At 38.8% G+C, this 23,486-nt stretch overlaps 1 protein-coding gene across 4 annotated transcripts in view; it reads left to right on the top strand.

Annotated features, from left to right (window-relative positions):
- Positions 1–2,648: 2,648 nt before the first annotated feature.
- The window catches only part of Sik2 (salt inducible kinase 2), a 114,691-nt gene continuing 93,853 nt past the window's right edge, over positions 2,649–23,486 (top strand). For 3 of the 4 annotated variants that reach the window (XM_029543763.1, XM_029543762.1, XM_029543760.1), the window contains exons 1-3: positions 2,701–2,975; positions 13,800–13,916; positions 16,739–16,802. In XM_029543763.1, the coding sequence (XP_029399623.1) occupies positions 2,841–2,975; positions 13,800–13,916; positions 16,739–16,802 (316 nt within the window). In that variant the 5' untranslated portion in view covers positions 2,701–2,840. Of the gene's footprint in view, positions 2,976–13,799; positions 13,917–16,738; positions 16,803–23,486 lie in introns of all 4 variants that reach the window. The other variant, XM_021207720.2, reaches the window with a different exon arrangement.

Here is a 23,486-nt window from a genome sequence, read left to right as displayed (position 1 = left end):
TATTTTGTTCCTTATTCTAAGGAGGAATGAAGTATCCACATGATGGTCATCCTTCTTGGTTTTCTTGTGTTTTGCAAAATGTATCTTGGGTATTCTAAGCTTCTGGGCTAATATCCGCTTATCAGTGAGTGCATATCTAGTGACTTCTTTTGTGATTGGGTTACTCAGTGTGTATTTCTTAATAAGGATACTTTCTTTCATAGCACAGTACAATGATTAGAATCAAGAAACCTAGCATTAAGGGCTGGAGAGAGATGGCTCAGATTTAAAGGGAGTACTGCTCCTGCAGAGGACCTGAGTTCAGTTCCCAGTACCCACATCAGGTGCCTTAACACCACCTGTAACTCCAGCTATAGGAAACTAATGCCCTTTGGAGGACATTATGGTCATGTGCACGCACACCTGCATGTAAATACCCACACACACACATAGCTAAAAGTAAAAGAAATCTTTAAGGGGTTCAACATTGAAAGAATACTTACATTTGATATGCATCCAATTCTATTTTCAGCTATTGCCTTTGGTGCCATGTTTTCCAGGACCATGTGCTGCATTAGTGGTATGTCTCTTAAGACCTTAAATCTAAAATTCTTCCTCAGCCTTTCTTTCACAACAATGGCAACTTTAAAGCATGCTGGGTAATTAGAGGATAGATGTTTGCAGTTTACATTTTTCTGCTTTGTTCCTTCGTGACACATTCAGAATCTGTACTTTTACAGGGATATCAGAGATGTGTCCTGGGTGCCTCAGATCAGAGGGTCCTGTGTGTTATTTTTATCCCAATTGCTAACTTGAATCATTCTATCAGGAAAGTGCCTGTCAGATTTCTTCACTATAATTTGTTATCTTTTGTTAATCCTGCCCAATGATTTTTTTTATTCCAAAGATATTTTGAGACTGTATAGATATAGACCCTATTCCCCAACCAAACTTTACCCAATGACTTTAACACCTATTGATAATTCTTGTCTGAGCCAGTTATTACTATAACAGCCACAAGATGGCGATTTTATAATTTCTACACGCATCTTCCTCTCGTTTATCCTGCCTGGGAACATAACTCAGTGCTACAATACTTGCCGGGCATGGGTGGTTCTGAGTTTGAGTTTCCTGAATGAGAGGGGGAGGGCACAGACATTTAAGGGGGCTTATCACATATACCATATTTCTGAGAACCTGTCTAAAAAAAATAAAGTGAAAATATGAAGTATGAGCTCCTTGTAAAATTTTAATGTACGCTGGGAATGGTGACACCTGCCTTTAATCTCAGCCCTCAGGAGACAGCCTAGTCTACATGGCAAGTTACAGTTATCTGGAGCTACACGTGAGATGATGTTTCAGAAACAAAAAAACAACAATCCCCAAACAAACAAACAAAACAATGTAGGGCCTAAGAGATGGCTCACTGGATAAAGTTGCCTACAGCAACTACCTCTAGGACTCACAGAATGGAAGGTGAGAACCAACTCCCACATCCTGTCCTCTGACTTCTACACAAAATAAAATGTAAAAGTAATGTGTGTTAGAGTGTATTTCTAAAATTGTTCGTTTTTGATACTTAGATTGGCTCAGATTTGGCACTGGTGGGCCCCTTCAAACTGGCTTCTGACATATTCTTCCTGTTGTATACAAGAAATCCCCTTGTTTACTCAATTAGATCTTTTAAGAGCATCTTATACTTGCCCTGTCTGCCTTGGTCTGAGTCATTACTCCCAAACGAGTTGCATTTCTTTTAATGGACAATGGGTGGTACCCAGGAACCAAGGTCTGGACACACATAATATATTTCAAGACATTAAAATGCTGTGTTTTCTTAGGTCACCATATGGAAGACTGGTGTGATGGTTTATAATTAGAATTCTAGCATTACCTGTGTGACGTCGGCAACTCCCTTCATTCTGGCAGCCTGCTGCGTCATCTGGAAACAAATCGGATTAGATACTTTTTAACCAGTTGATAAGTTCCCAAAACGTTTTAGGATAATACAGGGTCACCTCTCCCCAGAGACATGCTCAGCTAAGTAACACGCTCAACCTGCATTTCAGAAGTTCCAGGGTCCGAAGCCCGTTAGTTCCAAATTCCGGGCTTAATCATCTCCGGGGTCTCTTTAGCGCTGACATTTTTTTTTTTTCTGCAAGTGACCGACCGCTGTAAATAGGAAGAATTCTCATAGACGTCAAAAAGTGGAGAGACTTATATAGTACTGACAAGCGAGCTAAAACGAACACAAAGAGGCTATAAGCAATGCATTGCTCAGCCACAGCGCTCCTCGGGCTCCAAATTTGGCGCTGCAGTCGCGCTGAGGGAGAGGTTTTGGCGGGAAGGGCTGCCTGGGCGGAGAGCGCCGGGCGACCCTCCAGGAGACTGGCCCAGTGCATCCTCCGCACGGCCCACCAGGGCTCGCTCTTGCGCTTCTGCTGGAAGGCAGGAGGAGGGGGGCGGGGCGGGGCGGGGCGGGGCGGACGGCGACCCCGCCCCCGGCCGCGACGCCCTCCTCAGCCTTCTCAGGCCTCGCCGCGGCCGGAAGCCTCGAGCCCGCCCGACCCGCGCGCCGCCCCTCCCTCCCGCCCCCGACGTCGGCGCGGCTGCGGTAGCCATGGTGACCGGTGGAGGCCCGCCCCCGCCCCCTGCCCCGGCCCCCTGACGTCGGCTCACGTCAGCGCCGGCGCGCGCCTGGCTGGGCCCTGTGGGGCGGGAGGGAAGCAGCGCCGGAGCGAGAGCCGCGGCCGTCGCCCAGAGCCCAGGCGCGCCGCCCGACGCCCTCCTGCCCGCTCCGCGCCGCTCCTCGCCGGCCCGTTCGTTCGCGTTCCCGTCGCCGTGTCCTGCAGCGGGGGCCAAGCATGGTCATGGCGGATGGCCCGAGGCACTTGCAGCGCGGGCCGGTCCGGGTGGGGTTCTACGACATCGAGGGCACGCTGGGCAAGGGCAACTTCGCCGTGGTGAAGCTGGGGCGGCACCGGATCACCAAGACGGAGGTGCGGCCCCGGGGTTCGGCGGGAGCGTGGCGCGTTTGCGCCCCGGGCGGGGGACGGCGGGCCTGGCTCTGCGGGGACCGCGGGGTGCAGGTCGAGTGTGTGTGGTGTGTCCCCGGGAAGCCACACAGGCTTCCGTCCCGACTCTCCCACCCGGGAACCTGGTCTGTGGCCTCGGCTCCCTAGCACAAGTTCCGCGTCTTCCCGGCTTTCGGCTGGGGGTGGGGTGGGAGGGGAAGTCTCGGTGCTCCGGGGCCGCGCGGGGACCGACGTCGCCGGCCGGAGAAAGGGGGCCAGCAGCTCCCAGGCTCGGCGGACGCGGAGCGCGGCCCGGACTAAGCCCTCCTTCTCTGCTCGGCGAGGAGGGGGTGACGCTGACCCGACCTGTGCGGACCGGCCGCTGTCCATCTTCTCTGGGCCCGCAGGGTCTCAGAAACAGTGCTTTGGCTGGTTTGGTCACTTGCAGGAGGTATAGCAAATACACCAGACAATAGAGCTGGTTCAAAACTGGTCATCTCAGCTCTGCACCGTTCTCTGGGGTTGTCCCTTTACCAGGTGTGCATGCTGGCTGCGAGCACGCATTCCTTAAGCCACATCAGATGGACTGTACTCAGCTCTCGACAGCGTCCTGACATTGACTCTCCAGCATCCTCCTCCCTCCGCGGTACATTCTAATGCACCGCACATATTTTCTCCCCAAGTCTCCGTTCTTACCTAGCCCACCCTCTTCCTTTCATTGCCTCAAGCTGCTCTCCTCGGGGTCTCTATTTTAAGACGTGCAAATTAAATACCTTGGAAAAGACGATAGAAACAAAACCATTTCTTAGACTACAACCTAGTGTGTTTTGACGTACTCTATTCTGCCTTGTGATTGCCACTGGAGTTTCACCGGTTTTCAGTTTCTCTCCCCAGTTTTCATCCTTTTCGGGGTTTTTTCCTAATACGTTCTTAACGTTCTAATCTTTGAATATAGGACCCCCACCTCCACCCCCTACCCAGGATGACTTACACTTATGTAAAGGGCATTTAAAAGCCTTACTGTTTTCTTAGCAGTTGTACTTAAAAGTTTTGCTTCATGTCCATTTCCATAAAGAAGGAGGACATGTCTAACTTGTCTTCACTTTTTGTTTTGCCTCACAAATCTCTGACACACCACCTAAATCTTTCTTCTTTCTTCTTTAGGGCATCAGTACCAAGGTCAAAATTTTTCCTTTCACAAATTTACCAGTGTTATGACTCTAGATTGCTATAATGATAAGTATATTGACATTACCAAACGTTTGCATAACTTAATTTAATCCCAGCATTTTTTGTAATGAATAAAGTGTTCCGTTCTTGTAAAGAGTTATGGCTAAATGTCATACCTTTACCCCGACGTTAAATTAAAAGGAAGTATCTTAAATGGATGTATTTATGAGTCCTTTTCAATGATTGCCAAAAATAGCACATTACAGAGAGTCTGAACTTTCTGGTTACATTGTTGTGTGGTTGGATACCAAATCCGTCCACACATTTTTTTTCTTATTAGCAATATTTAGTGGCCAGCTGTTGTCAGATAAAGTTTAGTTAAAGTTGTATCTCAGAGATGCTTAAGTGTCGCTGATGGCAATTTATACATTCTCTTCAGGGTGACAATTCTGATGGTGTCCCTTTCAAGCTGATATTTCTTAGGAAGCGAGCTAGGGGGCACTGTGGAGTAACATTGCCTAGGACTGTCAGATCAGTTATATTTGTGAAGACACCTGTCAGCTCATGAAAGCTCTTGCAGTTGCTAAAGGGGATGTGTGTAGTGTATGTTTATAAAATTCTTTTATGTTAAAAGCTAAACGTTTAGGCGATAGATTCCACCTCACTTGTGCTTTTCTGTTTTGACAGGGCATAGGCTGAGCATTTTGTGGTTGTTTTGTGATTATTGATACTAAGGCATAGAAATGGTCGAGTAGTTGCTATACTTAAAAGTCTTTGTAGGTGTTTTAGTTTGCAAAATGGTTTTCTGAAGTTTTATAAGAAAGTTACATGAAGACTTGCTTAGTAAAATCATGGACTCAGTTTTTTATGTTTCAATGAGTTTTTTTCTTTAGGAACAATTTTTTTATTTACTGAATATTTGTTTCTTTGATAAATAGAACAGCCGTACAAACTGTAAATAAAATAGTGAAATTTTCAACTCTTTTGCATTATTTTAGATTGTCATTGCTTAACATTCCGCAGTAATTAAAGTGAGAACAGTTAATAATAATATAAAGAAAACTATTAGAAAAATATGATTATATTTAGTGCTATGGAAGTTCTTTTGTGTACTTTGTTTTAATATTATAGGTTTGTGTTTTAGAACTTGGAGATCTCTTTTTTCATCAAGTTTGATCCTGGGGCAATTTAAGAATAGAATCATTTTTAATTATATTTGTGTATACACATGCGTGTGTGTGTGTGTGTGTGTATATGTGTGTATGTGTATATGTGCGTGTGTGTGTGTGTGTGTGTTGGTCAAAGGACAACTTGCAGGATCTGGTTCTCTTTTTGACTGTTGTGGGTGCTAGGGTTCAAACTGAGGTCATCAGGATCCGAAGCAAGTGTCTTTACTCTCCCGCTATCTTGACAGCCCCTGAGACAAATCTTAGGACTTACTTTAAACATCTATGTGACAGATACTTTTATTTTTAATAGCTCTTTATCTTCTGTTCTGTATCACTTACAAAAAATAAGGTATGTTTTTGTAGCACTTGAGAGAAGTCTGTTTCCCTTTTAGGAAAAAAATTAGTATACAAAAGAGACATTAACTTTGGTTTAATCTATCCAATGGCTTAACACCAAGAAATGTAATTACGTCATCTGAAGCAGTATTCATGTGCTTCATCTCTGTGTAAATTTTGCACACAAAAGGGAAGGGAAGGGGGTGGTAGAATCTAGTTTCCTAATATAATACTTTATAAAATCTTTGTAAGCTGGCTTATGAATTATAGGAGCTAATTTTGTAAAATTAGCACGATGGGAAAAGAATAACACCATTTAAACTATTAAACTATTTTGGGCAGTAGTGGTTGCTAGTTTTCTGTTCTATGAATGTCCTTGAGTAGTGTTTTATTAACACTATATTAGGAAGCAATTTTTCCCTTCTAGTTAACTATATAGTTAGTTCAGGAGGTGGTTTCTTTTTCTTTTCTTTTTTTTTTCTTTTTTGGTTTTTGTCTAAGAAAAATTCTAGGAAAATTACTTTCTACTTCTAAGTGCTCTGTTTTCTATTAAAGAATGTTTAGTATAGCAAATGTAAAGAGTAAAGGAGAGCATAGCACACAAGCATATAGTTCTTCCATTGTGGGAATACATTGTTCTCAACATGTCACATTGCCTTTTAGTATTCTTAATGCATTTGTTTTCTATAAGTGGCAAGACATAGAATATATGTCTGTGCCCACACATTTTACATTTTATTTATCATATATATATATAATTTTTTACAGTATTTTAGCAGTTTAGAATTCAACTTTATAGATAACCCATTTTACTTATGATTCTCTAATTGACTATTATATCATTTCCAGTTTTCAACAATTGACAGGGAACACAATTGTGTATGTAAGACTGTTTTAAATGTTTTGGGGAGAAGGAATTGCTGGTAATTTTTAGAGAAATTACTAAGTGAGAAGGTATAATTTTTTACATTCAAGAGTTTTTATTATTTAATCTATCATGTTTGCTATCGAAAAATTTTTAAATACGGATAAATGAAAATAATTACTTGTACCTTCAGTAATGCACCCAGAGATAGCCATCAGTGTTTTCAGCTCCCTCTCTTTACAGATAATGGACTTTTCCTCAATACCATACTTTTGTGTTGCTTACCCCTGACAGTCATATGAAGACAAGTGTACAGAAACTTGGGAGAAGTTCTGAGAGTCACCTTATTAAAGTGGCCTGTAGGAATTAGGCTGCTGACTCACTTGCTTACCACCAAGAGAACCTGCACTCAGAGCGACATCACAGGCCGTCTGAAAATTGCCTTTGTGCACCAAAAAGTTTTCTGTGTGTATTTTGGGAGTTGGATATTCAAGCATGATTCTCAGTCTGCCACCTTAAAGTGTAGAATTTCTTAACATTTCCCAAAAACAAAGTTTAGAATTATATTTTTATAGTAAGAGTAGAAACAAAAAAAAGGGGGGGGGGGCATGTTGAGCCATGAGCATGGTGTTTCTTTAAGAGGGCTTTTAAACACAGTTGGTTTATATTTTGCTTTGACACCCTGCAGCTCTTTTCAGTAGCTTTCATATTAGTCTTTTGCTACAAAAATACTCTGGATTTTAAGGCATAGCTGTACTTTGTGCAATAGAAGGACCTGTTACCAAATGTCTTAACCACTAACATGTGTAAATAGGCTTGGATATGGTCTTTTGTGTGTTGAAATAGGACTTTGATTTGTCATAGTGTGTATATGCTTTATTAGACTGTTCTCTAGTTTCTTAGTCTTTAGGCAAGTAATTGCTAAATTGTTTTTGCTAAGTATTATTAAAATTACCTCTTTTATCATGGAAGGGAAAACAAATATTCACAGTAAGAGTTATGTAAATTGCCAGCAAGATTCTGCTGAAGGGACCCTGATATAGCGGCCTCTTGTGAGGCTATGCCAGTGCCTGGCAAACACCAAAGTGGATGCTCACAGTCAGCTATTGGATGGAACACAGGGCGCCCAATGGAGGATCTAGACAAAGTACCCAAGGAGCTGAGGGGGGCTGCAACTCTCTAGGTGGAACAACAATATGAACTAACCAGTACCCCCTGAGCTTGTGTCTCTAGCTGCATATGTAGCAGAAGATGGCCTAATCGGCCATCACTGGGAAGAGGCCCCTTGGTCTTGCAAACTTTATATGACCCAGCACAAGGGAAGGCCTGGGCCAAGTAGTGGGAGTGGTTGGGTAGGGGAGTGGGGGGGGGCCGGTATAGGGAACTTTTGGGATAGCATTTGTAATGTAAATAAAGAAAATAAAAGAGTTATGTAAATGTTCAATTTGTGTGTGTGTGTGTGTGTGTGTGTGTGTGTGATGTGGGGAAGGGCATGTGCATGCTATGGCTCTGTGGTATATGTGGAAACCAAAAGAACAATTTTGTAGATTTAGTTCTCCTTCAGCCTTTATATGGGGTCCTGGGATTTGAACTCAGGTCATCAGGCCTGTACAAGTGCTTTTACCCACTAAGCTGGCCTAGAGTTGTGTAAATTTCTCTGATCTGCAGAAATTTTTACCTTTAACAGAGTTTAGTGTGTTCTGATTTCAAGTCCTCTAAGGAATTCTATCTTGGCACCAGGCAATTAAGAAAACATTTATTTGGAAATCATGAAACTGGCCTCTTTGGATTCACATGATGACATTTGATTTATAGTCCGCTGCTGATTAAAGTTTCACTTCCTTGGCATCAAATGGATTACAGAATTCCTTATGATAGCTCTTTCCTTTTTAATAGACCTTTTACTTGCCCTCCTACATCTGTATTTTTTTTTTTTCCGTTTTTTTGAGACAGGGTTTCTCTGTATAGCCCTGGCTGTCCTGGAACTCACTTTGTAGACCAGGCTGGCCTCGAACTCAGAAATCTGCCTGCCTCTGCCTCCCAAGTGCTGGGATTAAAGGTGTGAGCCACCACCGCCCGGCTACATCTGTATTTTTTTTAAGTAAGTGATTTCTGTAAAAGTTTTTTTTTTCATTTAAAATTCATATTAAATGCTTTCTATCCTTCCAAGAATAGAAATATCCAGTTATTATATCCATTTTTGATAGTTAAAAGAATGGAAGCAAAGGGGGATTTCATCAGAAACTCTTTGTTTAAAAAAGTTTGAAGTTCTTTAGCAGATTAAGAGATGCATCTTAGATAAATTAAATTGGTGACAATCCTTTAATGTTTTCAGTTTTTCTTAAAAGTATAAAATATCCACACAGTTTGACCCAGTTACAGAAGTTAGGCCTACTCATTATAGCCATTGTGGAAAAGCTTGCAAAACAAACTAAGCATTCATACTTCTGCTCTCAAAACTCAGGAGATGATGGCACAGAGCCTCCAAATTCACTTGTATTTTGTATGTTTGAAATAAAATTGATATCACTGTACATATAACCTCTGTTCTTGTATTTCACTTGTTAGTAACATTTCCAGGTATTAAACAAAAACACTCTCTAAAAGCGCCTGCTAAAATGATAAAGATGGACAATACCAAGGTTGACAGAAGTGTAGGAAATTGCTGATAAATAGAAAGTAAGGAAAGCTTTGGGAAATAGTTTGGGAGATTTTTAAAAGCTTTAAATACGTCCCACATACAACAAGAGTCAACCTTTATCCTTTGCATTTACCTAAAAGAAATTAATGCATATGTCCATAAATGGAATGTGTCATTTGTACATAACAGTTTTATTCATAATAAAGCAAAACTTGAAACAAACACATACACACACACACACACACACACCCTAAAACCACTGTGTAAGGCAGCAGTGGTTTTCAACTTTCCTAATGCTGCAACCTTTTAATACAGTTCCTGAAGTTGTGGTGACCCCAATCATAAAATTATTTTTGTTTTTACTTCCTAACTGTAGTTTTGCTACTGTTATGCATCATAATGTAAATATGTGATATGCAGAACATCTGATAGGTGACCCTGAGATAGGATCATTCAGTCTCCAAGCGGTCACAACCCACAGGTTGAGAACATCATTAGGAGGCATCGTTCATGTCATTGTCATATTTTATTTAACTAATTTGCTTTACTGAGCATAAAGTTCATCTTTCTCTATTGCAGTGCTCTGAGTATTCCAGAGGATATTCTTTTGCATACATTTGCATGCCAGATTATTCCCTCAGAGCAGTTGTGCTGCAGTGGAATTCTTGGGTGAAGAGTCCATCTATTACCTCTCTGAAGGCCAGAGTGTCCTCTGCACAAACAGTACCATAATTACTATTAGGGAAAACACTTTGAGGGATACCCCCAATAAACAAAATTTCTTGTATTTTCCTTGCTATTTAATTTGTATTTCTTTGGTTACTTTGACTATAGTATTATATGATAGCTATTTGCTTTTTTCTTGTAAATTGCTTTTTGTGACTTTGCCTCTCTTTTAATTGCCATGTCTTTTGTTTTGAATTGTTGAAACATTTTAAAGTGGAAAGTTACTTTGGATTACTTCTCTTATAGTCTTAAAAATCCTCAGCATGTAATTATTTTCAACTATTTATATTTTTGCATTTAAGTAATACATTTAATTTATCTACACAGAAATCCTTGTCATTAATTCAGATTGTTCCCATCAGGTTCTTTTTCAGCATCAGAGTCCTCAAACTTAATGGAATGTATGATTTTTAAGGTCCTTTATAAAAACTGTTAAATTGCTTTCTAGAGGAATTAATTATACCTTATTTATAGTCATACAAAATTTCTACAAAATGGCTGTCTCATAAAACTTGGTTCATGTACATATCTACTTTTCAGTCTTTGCTAATATAAAAGTGAAAATAGCATTTTTTTTTGTTTTAAAATCACATTTTTCTGAATATGTCTGTGGTTGAATGAATGGTCAGCACCATTATATAGGGTTCTGAGTGATAGCAGTCTTTCTGATTTTTGTATGTCCTACATAGAGAGGAAGCCTTTTCCTCCTTAGTGGAAGGAATATTATTTTTAAGAGAGTGTGTGTATAATCAAGAGTTAAACAGTTGAATGATTCAGTTAACATAAAAGAGGTCCTTTAATTAACAGAATCAGTTTTAGTCTTCTTAACCTTCTCTTGATTATGCATATTTTTGTCCTAGGTTTAGAACTATTAACAAGTAGGAGAAGGTATGCAGAAAAACTAAGTTTATACTTACCTTTAAATCAACAATGTTTTGTAATTTGGAGACTTTTCAGTATGCTTTTGAGAAATTCCAACGCTTTCTTAAAAACCGGTTTTAATTGCCGCACTCTTACAGACAAGATAAGTTCTTTGAAAATAGGAATCCCATCTGATTTGTTTTTGTATCCTAGGCATAATATTTGGCATATAATAGATGTGTGGAGAGTGAACTTTTTTAAATAGTGAGGAGATTGATTTTAGAATGGAAGACCTGAGGTCGTATCAGTTCATCTTTCCCCTCAGCCACCTTAATTTGCTAGAGCTTTAGAACCTTTGTTGATTATTTTGGGAGGTGGAGCCAAGAAGGGTCTTGAGATTTGAACAGAGGGCCTCATGCATGTTAATATGTGCTAATATTTAATGTCGTTTGAATCTCAGTTTTATCAGCTCCTAGTTATCCTGCTTCTTTCATTTATTTGACAAAATTGAATGATAAATGAGATAAAATGCATTTAAGTATCTTGTAAAATTAAGATGTGTTATACAGTTGGCAAAAGCTACTGTCATTATTACTGCATTTCTGAGAAGTTCTTGGCAGATAGTCTTACCAAGCTTAGCAGAGATTCCCTGATGATCAAAAGCTCCACTCTTCCTGTGTCTGGGCATTAACTGGACTGTTTTTGTGTCCTTATCCATTTAGGTACAATTATGTGACTGAGTTCTAGCTAATGGAATGAATGAGAGGCCTGCCCATCAAAATCTCCTGGGAGGGTCTTTAGAGCTCTTTTCTCTTTTCTAGCTAGGATGGAGACAACCTTCAGCCTTCAGAGCAACCTTAGAAGCCACACCTTACACGTGGGAAAGCCTTTTGAACTGTATATGTTCGTTAATAATTCCACCCATCTAAGCTTGCTCTATGAGCAAGACATAAACTGTTGTGCCATTATCGCTGAGTATGTTAAAGCAGTTAGACTGCTCTACTACAAGGAACATTGGAACATACACCTTTCTTTAGAGAATCGTAATCCCCCTCAGGGTGTCAGGGTGTGCAGCTCAGCTTCCAGGAGATCCTGTGGCTTCTGGCTTCTGCAGGCACCTGCCCTCACATGGTACACATGAACTCTCACAGGCACACACGTATACACATTTTTTAAAATTAAATCATAAGGAAAAGATAAGGACAGAATTTCTTTTTTTGTTATTGTTTGTTTGTTTGTTTGTTTGTTTTGTTTGTTTTTTCAAGACAGGGTTTCTCTGTGTAGCCCTGACTGTCCTGGAACTCACTCTGTAGACCAGGCTGGCCTCGAACCCAGAAATCCTCTGCCTCCCAAGTGCTGGGATTAAAGGCATGCACCACCACCACCCAGCTAAGACAGAATTTCTTAATGAGAATAATTATACTATTTTTAATGTGATTCCTTTTTCTCAAATTCTGTTACATGGTTTTGACTCATAATAGCAGCAGCTTGTTGTTGAGAAAGGTGTTGATGTCTAGACTTCAGAAACCTGTAGGAAAAGGCGTTTCTTTGAAACATGATGTCTGTGAAACTCCATGTCACTGTCCTATAGAAAGTTCCATTCCAACACAGCCTTGCCCTTTTATCTGGCGGTTTTTATGAAAGTTACAGATTCTGGATTCTGTCATGCTGATTTGTAAGAAGAATGGGGTATCTTTAAATATGTGGGTTGGAGGAGGTCCCCTCACAGGGCTAGAGACAGCAGTACTTGCTGTTTTGCATAGCGAGCAAGCACAGTACAATCACTGGCAGTTCATTTTGCTAGCAGTTTGACATCAGTTTTCTAGAATATTTTGATTATTATATAATAAAACATCAGACATAATGAAAGTAGCTTTTCATAAATTAAAAAAAAAAAAAAACACACACACACACACATGGCAAAGCATAAAGCAACCAGAAAGAAGTGGGGAGGGAAAGGGGGAAGGGGAAGAGATGTGTGAATGGGAAACTAAGGAAGTCCAGTGATAGGCTGAGTCCTATTGTCTTTTATACTTTTTGGGAATGGTGAACCATTAAAGAACATACATTAATTGATATTAAAAGGTATGCTGAAACAACATAGGCTAAGAAGTATTTGAAATTCACGTTAGAATTTCTTAGGAACTTACTAGAATTAAATATAGAGGTTTTTAATTACCAAATATTTTACTTAAATCAGATCACCTTATTCCAAATCTATGAATTTCTAAAAATTAGTTCTTTTCAGTTATATGAAAAGAAAAAAAAAAACCAAACCAAAAAGAAACTATGTAATTGTTGTTTCTGAGTCTTTGTCATCCCCCTTCAGTCCCCTTCTTTGGTTGTATATTTAGTTATGGCAGAATCAGGTCATACCAGCTTCTGAAGTTAAAAACTCTTATAAAGTTCAAGTTAATAGAGTTTTACACACTTGGAGTTTTGCATTTTAATTTTATCCCATTTATATTACTTCTCATAGATTAGTTTTAATATTTTGCATTTCAGGTTTTTTTTTTAAGTGTATCTGTGGGGAGAATCTGGGAGGAGTTGCAGGAAGGGAAAGAATATGATCAAAATATATTGTATGAAAAATGCCTATAAAATGTTTTAAAATTTTTTTCAGAAAGTAGAAAAGGTCTCTCTGTATATTATTTGGATCCTGTCACTTTTCTAAAAAAGCTTTTCAGCAATGTAGAAACTAACATCAGCTGCTTCCCATTTGGCAATAAACTACTCACACTGTAGGGGATTTACAGTGAGATGGTTGGTTGAAAGTGCTAGGACTCTCTCAGTTTAAAGTAATCTTGAAGAGTTGCTTTCTACAGCACGCTAAGGAATCTGCCAGACAGAACTGTGCCTTGTAATTAGTAGAAGCTTAAGATATGTATGTTGCATGAACAAGCAAATGGACATTGAATTACACTAGCTATCAGAGTAGGCAGGCACCTACAGGCGCCATCTCAGATATCGTTTCCTAAGCCTTGCCTGGAGACTGTTAAGTGTTATATATTAATTGTATTTATGTGTCTTCTGGGCTACAGGTGGCTATAAAAATAATAGACAAATCACAGCTGGATGCAGTAAACCTTGAGAAAATCTACCGAGAAGTACAGATAATGAAAATGCTCGACCATCCTCACATCATTAAACTGTATCAGGTATGGCTTCCCCTTATTTCTCCTTATGCTTTCCACATTCTAATGTCTGTTTTCATTGTGATTTTTACCTGTATGCTAGGTTTTCTAGTGTGCTTTTTTAAAAGAGTTTTTTAAGCTTTCTATATATTTAAATTTGTAAAAATGAAACAGGGAAGCAACTTGATAATATAACTTGAAAATATAATATTAAAGTTGTCTTTTAGACTGCCAGCTAGCTATTTTAAAAATTAGCAGTTGTGCCTAAACTTGCTGGGTTTGCAAAGGTAGTTGTACCATAAATGAGGATATCATACATATTATTTATTTGAAAAGCTTATGTTTATGTTTTATGAAATCAAAAGGCTAGTTTATTGCATAGAGGCAAACTTTGTAATACCTAGATTTATGACTTTCCTTTCATATTTTTTGATGAGTCATAAAAGTAAGCCATTTTTTTAAAAAATCAGTTTTATTAAGAGATTTTGTGGGCTGGAGAGATGGCTCAGTGGTTAAGAGCACTGATTGCTCTTCCAGAGGTCCTGAGTTCAGTTCCCAGCAACCACATGGTGAATCACAACCATCTATAATGAGATCCAATGCTCTCCTCTGGTATGTCTGAAGACAGCTATAGTGTGTAATAAATAATTTTTTTTTAAGAAATTTTGTAAACTGTGTCTAAGTTTAAGCTATGTGTTTTAAAGGGAATGTTTTCTCAGATTTTTAAAGCAGTATTTCATGTTTAATAATCAATAAGCTATCTCTTAAAGTTTCTGTTGGTTAATGTACCGTATCTTTCAATTGAAAATGGCTTTTAAACTGGAATGTCCCGATATGCTGACCTGTGGCTTTGATGCCCTGTGATAGGTGTACCCATGGTATGCTGGACTTAATCTGTTTTCAGAAGTTTTGTGAGCTGATAAACATCACATTAGTAACTCAGCCTCAGCAAGTGTTTAGTATCGTAGGAATAGGGTTAAAACTCAGAGCCCTTTTCTCCGAAGGTCAGTCTTGGCTGTCACACCACTGCACTCAGGTGTGCAACCCAAATGCATTGGGATTGTAAGAAAATGTTAAAACTTCTAGTTTTGTTTATTATGTCCTTGAATGCATTTTATACAGGACATACATACACAGTTTGTTCTCTCTCTCCCTCCCCCTTTCTCTATGTATACATACGCATGTACATACACTTGTATGTATATTTATACATATGTGTATGTGTATACAGTTGTAAACAATGTAACTGTTTGACAATTTCAACTTAAAAAGTTGGAAACCATCCAAAGCATGTAAGAATATGTATGTTGTGCCACTCAAAACAGTTCCTAAAATTCTAAAGCTGTAGAAATCTAAGTCAAAATGTATCAGACTCTCCCCTGTAAACATTTGTTTTACATTTATCTTTAGATAGTTCTATAATCATTTTAGAAGTGCTGGGAAACCATGTTCTAAACTCATTCACTGTGGTTCACATAATATGGCCAGCTATATGTAAAGTTGAGTTACTATTTGAATTTTTAGTTCCAAATTGTCAACAATTCTTATTTTTTTTCCGTTGATGAAGCAAAGTCCTAAGCATGTATTTTAGTGCAAAATTAGTGTGCAGCCTTTCAACAGACAACGATTAAAAGAGTGTTGCAGGGCTAGGGACATAGCTCCTTTGATAAAGTATTTGACCTGCAAGCTGGATGACCTCAGTTTGGTCCCTAGAACCTGTACAAAGCCAAGGACTTGAGTGTGATCCCCAGAACCTACATAGTAAAAAGACAAGAATAGTGATGTACACTCACACCCAGCATGGATCCCTGGGGCTGGAAGCGCCGGTCAGTCTTGTATAATCAGTGGGCTTCCCGCACAAGGAGAACCCTTGCCTCAAAAGACGGACAGGGTAGCTTCTGCGGAACACCTGAACCCGACCTCTCCCTTCCACATACTTGCACATGTGCACACATACATGCATAACACACACTCATACACACAGACTCTCACCACACATACAAGTTATACAGAGAAACAATCTAAAAATTGCTTAACTTGACTCTAATAGTATCCATTCCTATAGTTCTAAAAATCAAATTGCTAACAATGATATACTTTCTTTTTGAACCTACAGAAGCTAATTTAAATGAAAACACAGTAGAATAAACAACTTGCAAACAATGATTTATAATTTCAGGGAGCTGGAGAAATGGCTTTACAGGTAAGAGCATTGGCAGCTCTTCCTCAAAACCCAGGTTCAATTCCCAGCAACCACTTGGCAGCTCACAACTGTCTGTAACTCCAGTTCGAAGGGATTTAATACCCTTATACAAACATAGATGCAAGCCAAACACCAATACACATAAAATAAAAATATATAAATCATTAAAAAAAATAAAATTACAGTAACTTTTAACTATTAAATAAAGTACTGTAGGGAAGAACATAGATACCACATAGTGCTGGCTCAGCTAGACTACAGCCTTGATAACATAGCACACAGACTTAAGAGACAGTAGAAAATCTGCAAAGCTTCTTATTTACCTCCTTACACTTGAATGTGCATATGAATCACTTTTGTTAAAATGTCAGTTCTAATTCAGTAGTACTGGAGTCAGGCCTGAAATTCTACATTTCTAACAGTTACTAGCCGCTGCTCCTGCTGCTCCATGGACTCACACTTACAGCAAGGATCTAATATTCACAAAAAGGATGCCATGAGTGTATACCAAAGCTTGTAAATATTTATGACTTCTCAATTGTTCATAACTTACTCTTTATTTACAATTTTAATTTATGCAACTCTATGGAATGTGGTAATGTAATCCTTCCTGTCTTACTAATGTAGGATCATTTATCAATAGGTAATGGAGACCAAAAGTATGTTGTACCTTGTGACAGAATATGCCAAAAACGGAGAAATTTTTGGTAAGTTTTTTTCTTTACGGTTTTTTTTTTTAACTTGAGAAAGTCACTAGCCTGCATAAATAGGGTATTTCAAGTTAATTTTTCTGATTATTTAAGAATTGATAATATTTTAAGTCAGACTAATAAAATACTAGGTAAGTTAAAATATGGAATATAACTTTTTCTCATATATATATATGGTATTAAGAGTACTTCTTAATTTTCTTACTTGCATTAGAGACTAATTAGCAAAAGATAGGGAGAAACTTGCCACCTTACAAGAGAACCTTAATTTTTTTACTTCTTACATTCTGTTTATTGAGTCCTGCTTTGGCTTAGCTTTGGGGGATTCAGCGGTGACCTGTGTGTAATCTCATGGCTTCTTAAGCTACACTACAGCCATAAAACGTTAGTTTAAGTAGGTTGCTTTCAGGCATTTAGCTGTTTTCAGTTTGGGGCTATGATATATAATGTTGCTATGGCTGTTCATGTACAAGTCTTTAACTTCTGCAGTCTACCTTGAAGTAACATTTGCCCCTGACATAGTATAAGAATGTTAAAATAATATACTTCTGTTTTGCCTTGCCTGACCATCATGGTTTTCTCATATTGTACTTGAGCCTATTTTATAAAACACAATATAGCATTGTTTTTGTTTTAGCAATATATCCTTGTTAGCAGAGATTTCAATCTTTTCAAAATCCTATTTATCAGAAATTACCATTTCCACATTTTTTTGTATACCTAAATATTTTCACTTTTATTTCTTTGTGTGGATACATAGTTTCATGCAAAGTCATGTTCCTTTTGCTTGAAGGAGTTTCTTAGTATTTCTTGTAGTGAAGGCTTTCTTAGTATTTCTTGTAGTGAAGGCAATGAAATTCTTCAGTCTTTGTATATCTAAAAGAGTCTCTCTTTTTTCTAGTATAAAGGGATTGAACTGGATTTTCACTGATTTTAATAATTTGATAATGCGCTATTGTGGTTTTCTTTAGATTCTTTGGTTTAATGTTCACAAGCTGCTTAGACTTGTAAAAAACAATGTTTTCACTGAATTTAGAAATCCTTCAGCCACTGTTTTCTTAACTGGTTTTCTGTCCCATCTCTTTTTCCTCTCCTTCAGAGTTTAGGCCATTGAATTTTAAGCTATTTGAAATTGTCCCACAGATCAGTAGATTTTTTTTTTCTTTTTCTAACCTATGTTTTATTTTAGGTAGTTAATCTTTCTGTGTCTTCAAATTCGCTAGTCTTTTATTCTGCAATGTCTAATCTATTTTCCTAGTTAGATGTATTTTTCACCTCAGACACTGAGTAAATTACAACTTGACTGAAACCCTTGATTTATGAGAGTCTATATGTGTCTCGCTTTGTGTGTGTTCTGTGTCTTTATCTATTGACCATCAGGGATACAGTTACAATAATTTCACATTCATGTTTGCTAATCTTCAGCATCTCTGCCAGCTCTGGGTCACTTCTGATTGGCTACTATTTCTCTTCTGTTTTGCTCATATTTCCCTGCTTCCTTGCATGAAAGGATAGAGAGACAGGGAGTGAAAGAGTAGTGGTTATATTTGAAAACACAGTCCTATATGTATAAAGTAAAAAGGATTATTAGGAGAGAGAAGAGCAGATGCAGAGTGTCCCTGAGGCCACAGAGTTCCAGTTTGTCCAAGGATTAACAAAGAGTCCAGCATGGTTGGAGAGAAAAAAGCAGGAAGTGGGAGCAAGAGGGAGCAAAGAAAAGAACTAGTGGGAGATACTAGTCAGAAAGGCAAATAGGAGGAGTGAGAAGCAGGCTTGGGGCTTTGCACCTATTGAGGTATGGCTAGTACTGCAGGTTTTCAGTAGTGATTAAGATTTCAGCATGGAAAAACTTGCCAGGCAGTGGTGGCGCATGCCTTTAATCCCAGCACTTGGGAGGCAGAGGCAGGCAGATTTCTGACTTTGAGGCCAGCCCAGGACAGCTAGAGCTATCAGAGAAACCTTGTTTCGGAAAAAAAAAAAAAAAAAAAAAAAAAGATTTCAGCATGGAGCTAGAGAGAAGGCTCAGTGGTTAAGAGCATTGGTGCTCTCCCAGAGGACCCTGGTTCAATTCCTAGCACCTCCATGGCAGTTGAACTGTAACTCCAGTTCCAGGAAATCTGACACCCTCTCTGGCCTTCTTTTTTTTTTGGTTTTTTTTTTTTTTTTTTGTTCTTCAAAACAGGATTTCTCTGTATAGCCCTGGCTGTCCTGGAACTCACTTTGTAGATCAGGCTGGCCTTGAACTCATAAATCTGCCTGCCTCTGCTTCCCAAGTGCTGGGATTAAAGGCATGCACCACCACGCCCGGCCCTCTCTGGCCTTCTTAAACACCAGGCACATATGTGGTGTACAGACATATGAACAGGAAAACACCCTTAAACGTAAAATAAAATAGACTTAAGCAGCCAAGTGACTGCCTGAGTCAGCACCTTCAAACATCTCTAAGACAATGCTGTTTTGAAAGTAGATTATACCTGGAAGGTCTAAAGAGCAAGAGATCTGACTGGACAGTGTTAAAGTAGTTGCTGACAGTTGTTCAGGATGGAAAGTCATCATTTTGTGTGTGTGTGTGTGTGTGTGTGTGTGTGTGTGTGTGTGTGTGTGTAGTGTACATTTGTAAATGTGGAGATATAGATTGACATTAAGTGTCTTTACATCTTTTTAAGTTTGAGGCATGGAACTCACTGTTTTGGCTACACTGCCTGGCCAGCCAGCCTCAGAGATCCACCATTGGGATTATAGGTGCATACTGCCATGCCAGGATTTTACATGGGTCCTCTATTGAATCTGTTTTATATGTGGTTGCAGAGAATCTGCATTCAGGTCCTAATGTTTACACAGTAGGGGCTTTACTGGCTGAGTCATTTTCCCTTTAGTCCTTTAGTTTATATTTTGAAAGTAAAATCAATTCAACTTCTTGACAGGTAGAGATCACAACAGTAGTATATATAATTATGGGAGCAATCAAGGTCTAGTTTCCAAGGCCCTCAAATTAAAGAGGAGAAAGTAGCAGACGAGACAGAGGAGGGAAAGGAAGAGAAAAGGGGTTGCTGCAAATCACTTGAGCTACATAGTCTCCAGAGGATGAGTGTGCATCTGGGTTAGGTGATACTGGTAGACCAAGAACAGTGAAGAGTAGAAGCTTACATCACCACTATGTAGTAGGGAGAACAATTTTGGAAGAACATCTAGACCAAAAGCTAGACTAAAGGCACTTAAAGAACAAATAGAAGAAAATAGTGAGCACAAAATAGATAACTTTTTCAAGGAGAGAAGTGTGGAGAGAGTTCATAGGCTTAGTGAAGTCAGGAGAAGGCTTTTAAGATCTTGCACACTTTTAAAGGATTGTGTGGCAGGGGTGATTTTGTTGTTGTTTGGCTTTTGTTGTGGGTTTTATTCCCCCTCCCTCAAGACAGGATTTCACTGTGTAATAAGCCCTTGATGTCCTGGGATTCACTTTGTAGCAGGCTGGCCTACCTCTGCCTCCTGTTTGCTGGGATTAAAGGCATGTGCTACTACTAGCCTGCCTATATTTTTATAGCTTTAACCTGTAGTTTTAATAAACTAGAAATAGCTTTACATGTTAGGTATCATCTTTATAAAAAGGGTACAGTCTCAAGTTTTGCTGTTGAGATTGTTGAAATAGACTTGGATCACACTAGCATACAAGTTGAGACACACTTTGGACACTTTTGCATTAAATGTTTATTCTTCATGAAAACTATCTGGCTATCTAGGGTAATGTTCAATTCAAGTTTTGAAAAGGAGAATCTGTTTTAGATAGAGAAGTTGGACAGTGTGTTAACTTTCTACTCTGGTACAGTTCATTTGAATTCTGAAGTCAATGAGTAATAAAACTTAATTTTAAAATATGATGAAATCCTTGGATAATATTTACTGTTTGGAGTGGAAGACTCTAGAGGAATCAGAGATCATTTAGTACAATTTATTTTTATTTATTTTGGCTTTGTCATTCATGCGGGTTGTAGCCTGACAGAACTCAATGTCTTTTCTCACAAAAAAGACTATTTTTCTCTCTTCTTTTTTTTTTTAAACTTGGCTTCATCATGTGCCAAGTCATCTAAGCTAGGATCCTTGATGTCAATATTGATTTCATCCCCTGTATACCTCTTTGGATGGTTTGAAATTCTGCTTGTTACACTTCCCATATCTCTCTCAAAAAATCTGCATCTCTCCTAGGAATATGTGTTTTGAACTCTATGTTAGTGTTTCTCTTTTAGACATAAGACTTTAGACTCACCACTTACCTTTACAGATATTGTTTCAGTCCTACTCTGTGCTGGGAGAATGGACTGTTCCTTCTCATTTCTTTTTCACTCTCTTATGCAAAAAGACTTGGAATTGGATCTTCTGTTCTGCAGTTGTCAACCAAATCTAGGCTTTCATCATCTCATGTCTAAGTTTATGAAGATCTCATGTTTACCATTCTTTCCCCCCCCCCCCGCCCCCCCCTTTGGTTTTTTGAGACAGGGTTTCTCTTTGTAGCCCTGGCTGTCCTGGAACTCACTTTGTAGACCAGGCTGGCCTCGAACTCAGAAATCTGCTTGCCTCTGCCTCCCAAGTGCTGGGATTAAAGGCATGTGCCCCCACTGCCCGGCATGTTTACCATTCTTATTTCTTCCCTAGTCAAGTACATTTCAGTTATGCTGTTTGATCTTCCTGAAATATCTTCATTATATTACAAGTGTGTTAATAGCTTTCATGTACCTCACTGTTACTTAAAACTCAAACTCCCTCCAGTCTGCTACTAGGTTAGCTCCATTAACTGAGTGCTGTGCCCAGCTATTCCTTGCATAGTTTATTAAAAATCATTAATATAGACATCTAAATTGCAGATTAAGCTACTTGCTTTAATCAACATTTTTTCTTCTTTCCCCATCCTCCCTCTCTGTTTTTTTTTCCCTTCTTCTCCTCTGTTTCTATCTCCCACATTCTAACTTTTGCAAAGACTATTGTAAGGAGTAAACTAATTTTCTAAGATTTGTTGACTTTTCCAGTCTGCCTTCATTTCTACTTCCATCCTACTCTTCCTCCAAGGCAACCACATTCACTTCTTTAGCTCATTCATTAGTTTGGATTAATTTCCGTTTCTCTAATATTCTTATATTTCTGTTTCTAGGGTTTTTTTTTAAGTACAGCATTTTGAATGCCTCATGAATTCTTCTTCCCCTATACGTAAAAGAAGTATGCTAAGAAAGCATGTAACGACCAGTTGTAGAAGACCTTGTATGTTAGAATAAGGGGTTAGCATTATTTCTTAGAGTGAGCATGCTTCAGCCTAAAGTTGATAATGTATGAATGGATATTTCGGAAAGATAATCCAGTGGTGGTGTGTAGTCTGACATTGAGCAGGGAGAAGAGGTGGTTTAAGTGACTGTTTTGTTTACATGGAAGAAACAAAGGAAAGGTCTGAGTAAAATGGTAGATGTTAGCATCACACAAAAAGATTTTAAGCATAAGATATTTTCAATTCTATAAATAAGACAATTAATATTTGTTGAACATTCCTAAGTTAGGTGCTAAAGTACTTAATTTGATTATTCAAATCTTTAAAAAAAACTTTATAAGGAAGGTGCTAAATTTTCCCTCTTTCTGTTTGTTTATTTTTTTTAAATCTATTTACGTTTCAAGTGTTATCCCCTTACCCGGTTCCCCCCCTCCTGGGAACCCCCTACCCCCTACCCCCACCCCCTGCTTCTATGAGGGTGTTCTTCCACTTGCCCACTCCTGCCTCCCTGCCCTTGGTTTCCCTACACTGGGGCATCTATAGAGCCTTCATAGGACCAAGGACCTCTCCTCCCATTGATGCATGACAAGGCTGTCTTCTGCTACATATGCAGCTGGAGCCATGTGTACTCCTTGGTTGGTGGCTTAGTTCCTGGGAGCTCTGGTTGATATTGTTGTTCTCAGAAATTTTTCTAAAGTTGTACAATAATTAAGTGACAGACTGGCCTTGGATGAGCTAATGAGGCAATCCCAGGGTCATCACTACCAGTAATTATACGTCACGTTCTCCTGAGAGATCTTACTGACTCAGAGTTAGGATTTAAAGCAAGTATAGTGAAGAATAATGGTGAAACTGTTGATAGCAATATGTAGGTCTGGTTTCAAGTAGACAATGATGAATTAGATTTTAACATGTTGGAGGTGGTAATAAAGGCATTTAGTTTGATGTAGACAGTTGGCATTTGAAGATATGATAACAAAATTCAAAAGTGAGTTTACTGCAACCATAAAAATGCAACCGTCTTACAGGGGGCAAAGGATTGGAACTAGATCCTTCAGCATACACTTTGCAAAAATTAGAATTTGGGAGATAGAAACAGAGAAGAAGGGAGAAAAAAACAGAGAGGGGGAGGATAGGGAAAGGAGAAAAAACGTTGATTAACTTAAATAGGTAGCTTAATCTGCAATTTGGTCGTCAATGATTATTAATAAACTATGCAAGAAATAGGTGGACACAGCACTCAGTTAATGGAGCTAACCTAGTAGCAGACTGGAGGGAGTTTGAGTTTTAAGTAACAGTGAGGTACATGAAAGCTATTAACACACTTGTAATATAATGAAGATATTTCAGGAAGATCAAACAGCATAACGAAATGTACTTGATTGAACTAGATCCTTCACTATAAAGGATATTCAACACAATATTTATCAGGG

The sequence above is a fragment of the Mus pahari genome, chromosome 10 (assembly GCF_900095145.1).
Source record: "Mus pahari chromosome 10, PAHARI_EIJ_v1.1, whole genome shotgun sequence".
Taxonomy (NCBI): Eukaryota; Metazoa; Chordata; class Mammalia; order Rodentia; family Muridae; genus Mus; species Mus pahari.
Note: the sequence above shows the minus strand (reverse complement) of the source record. Positions and strands in the feature narration are given on the sequence as shown.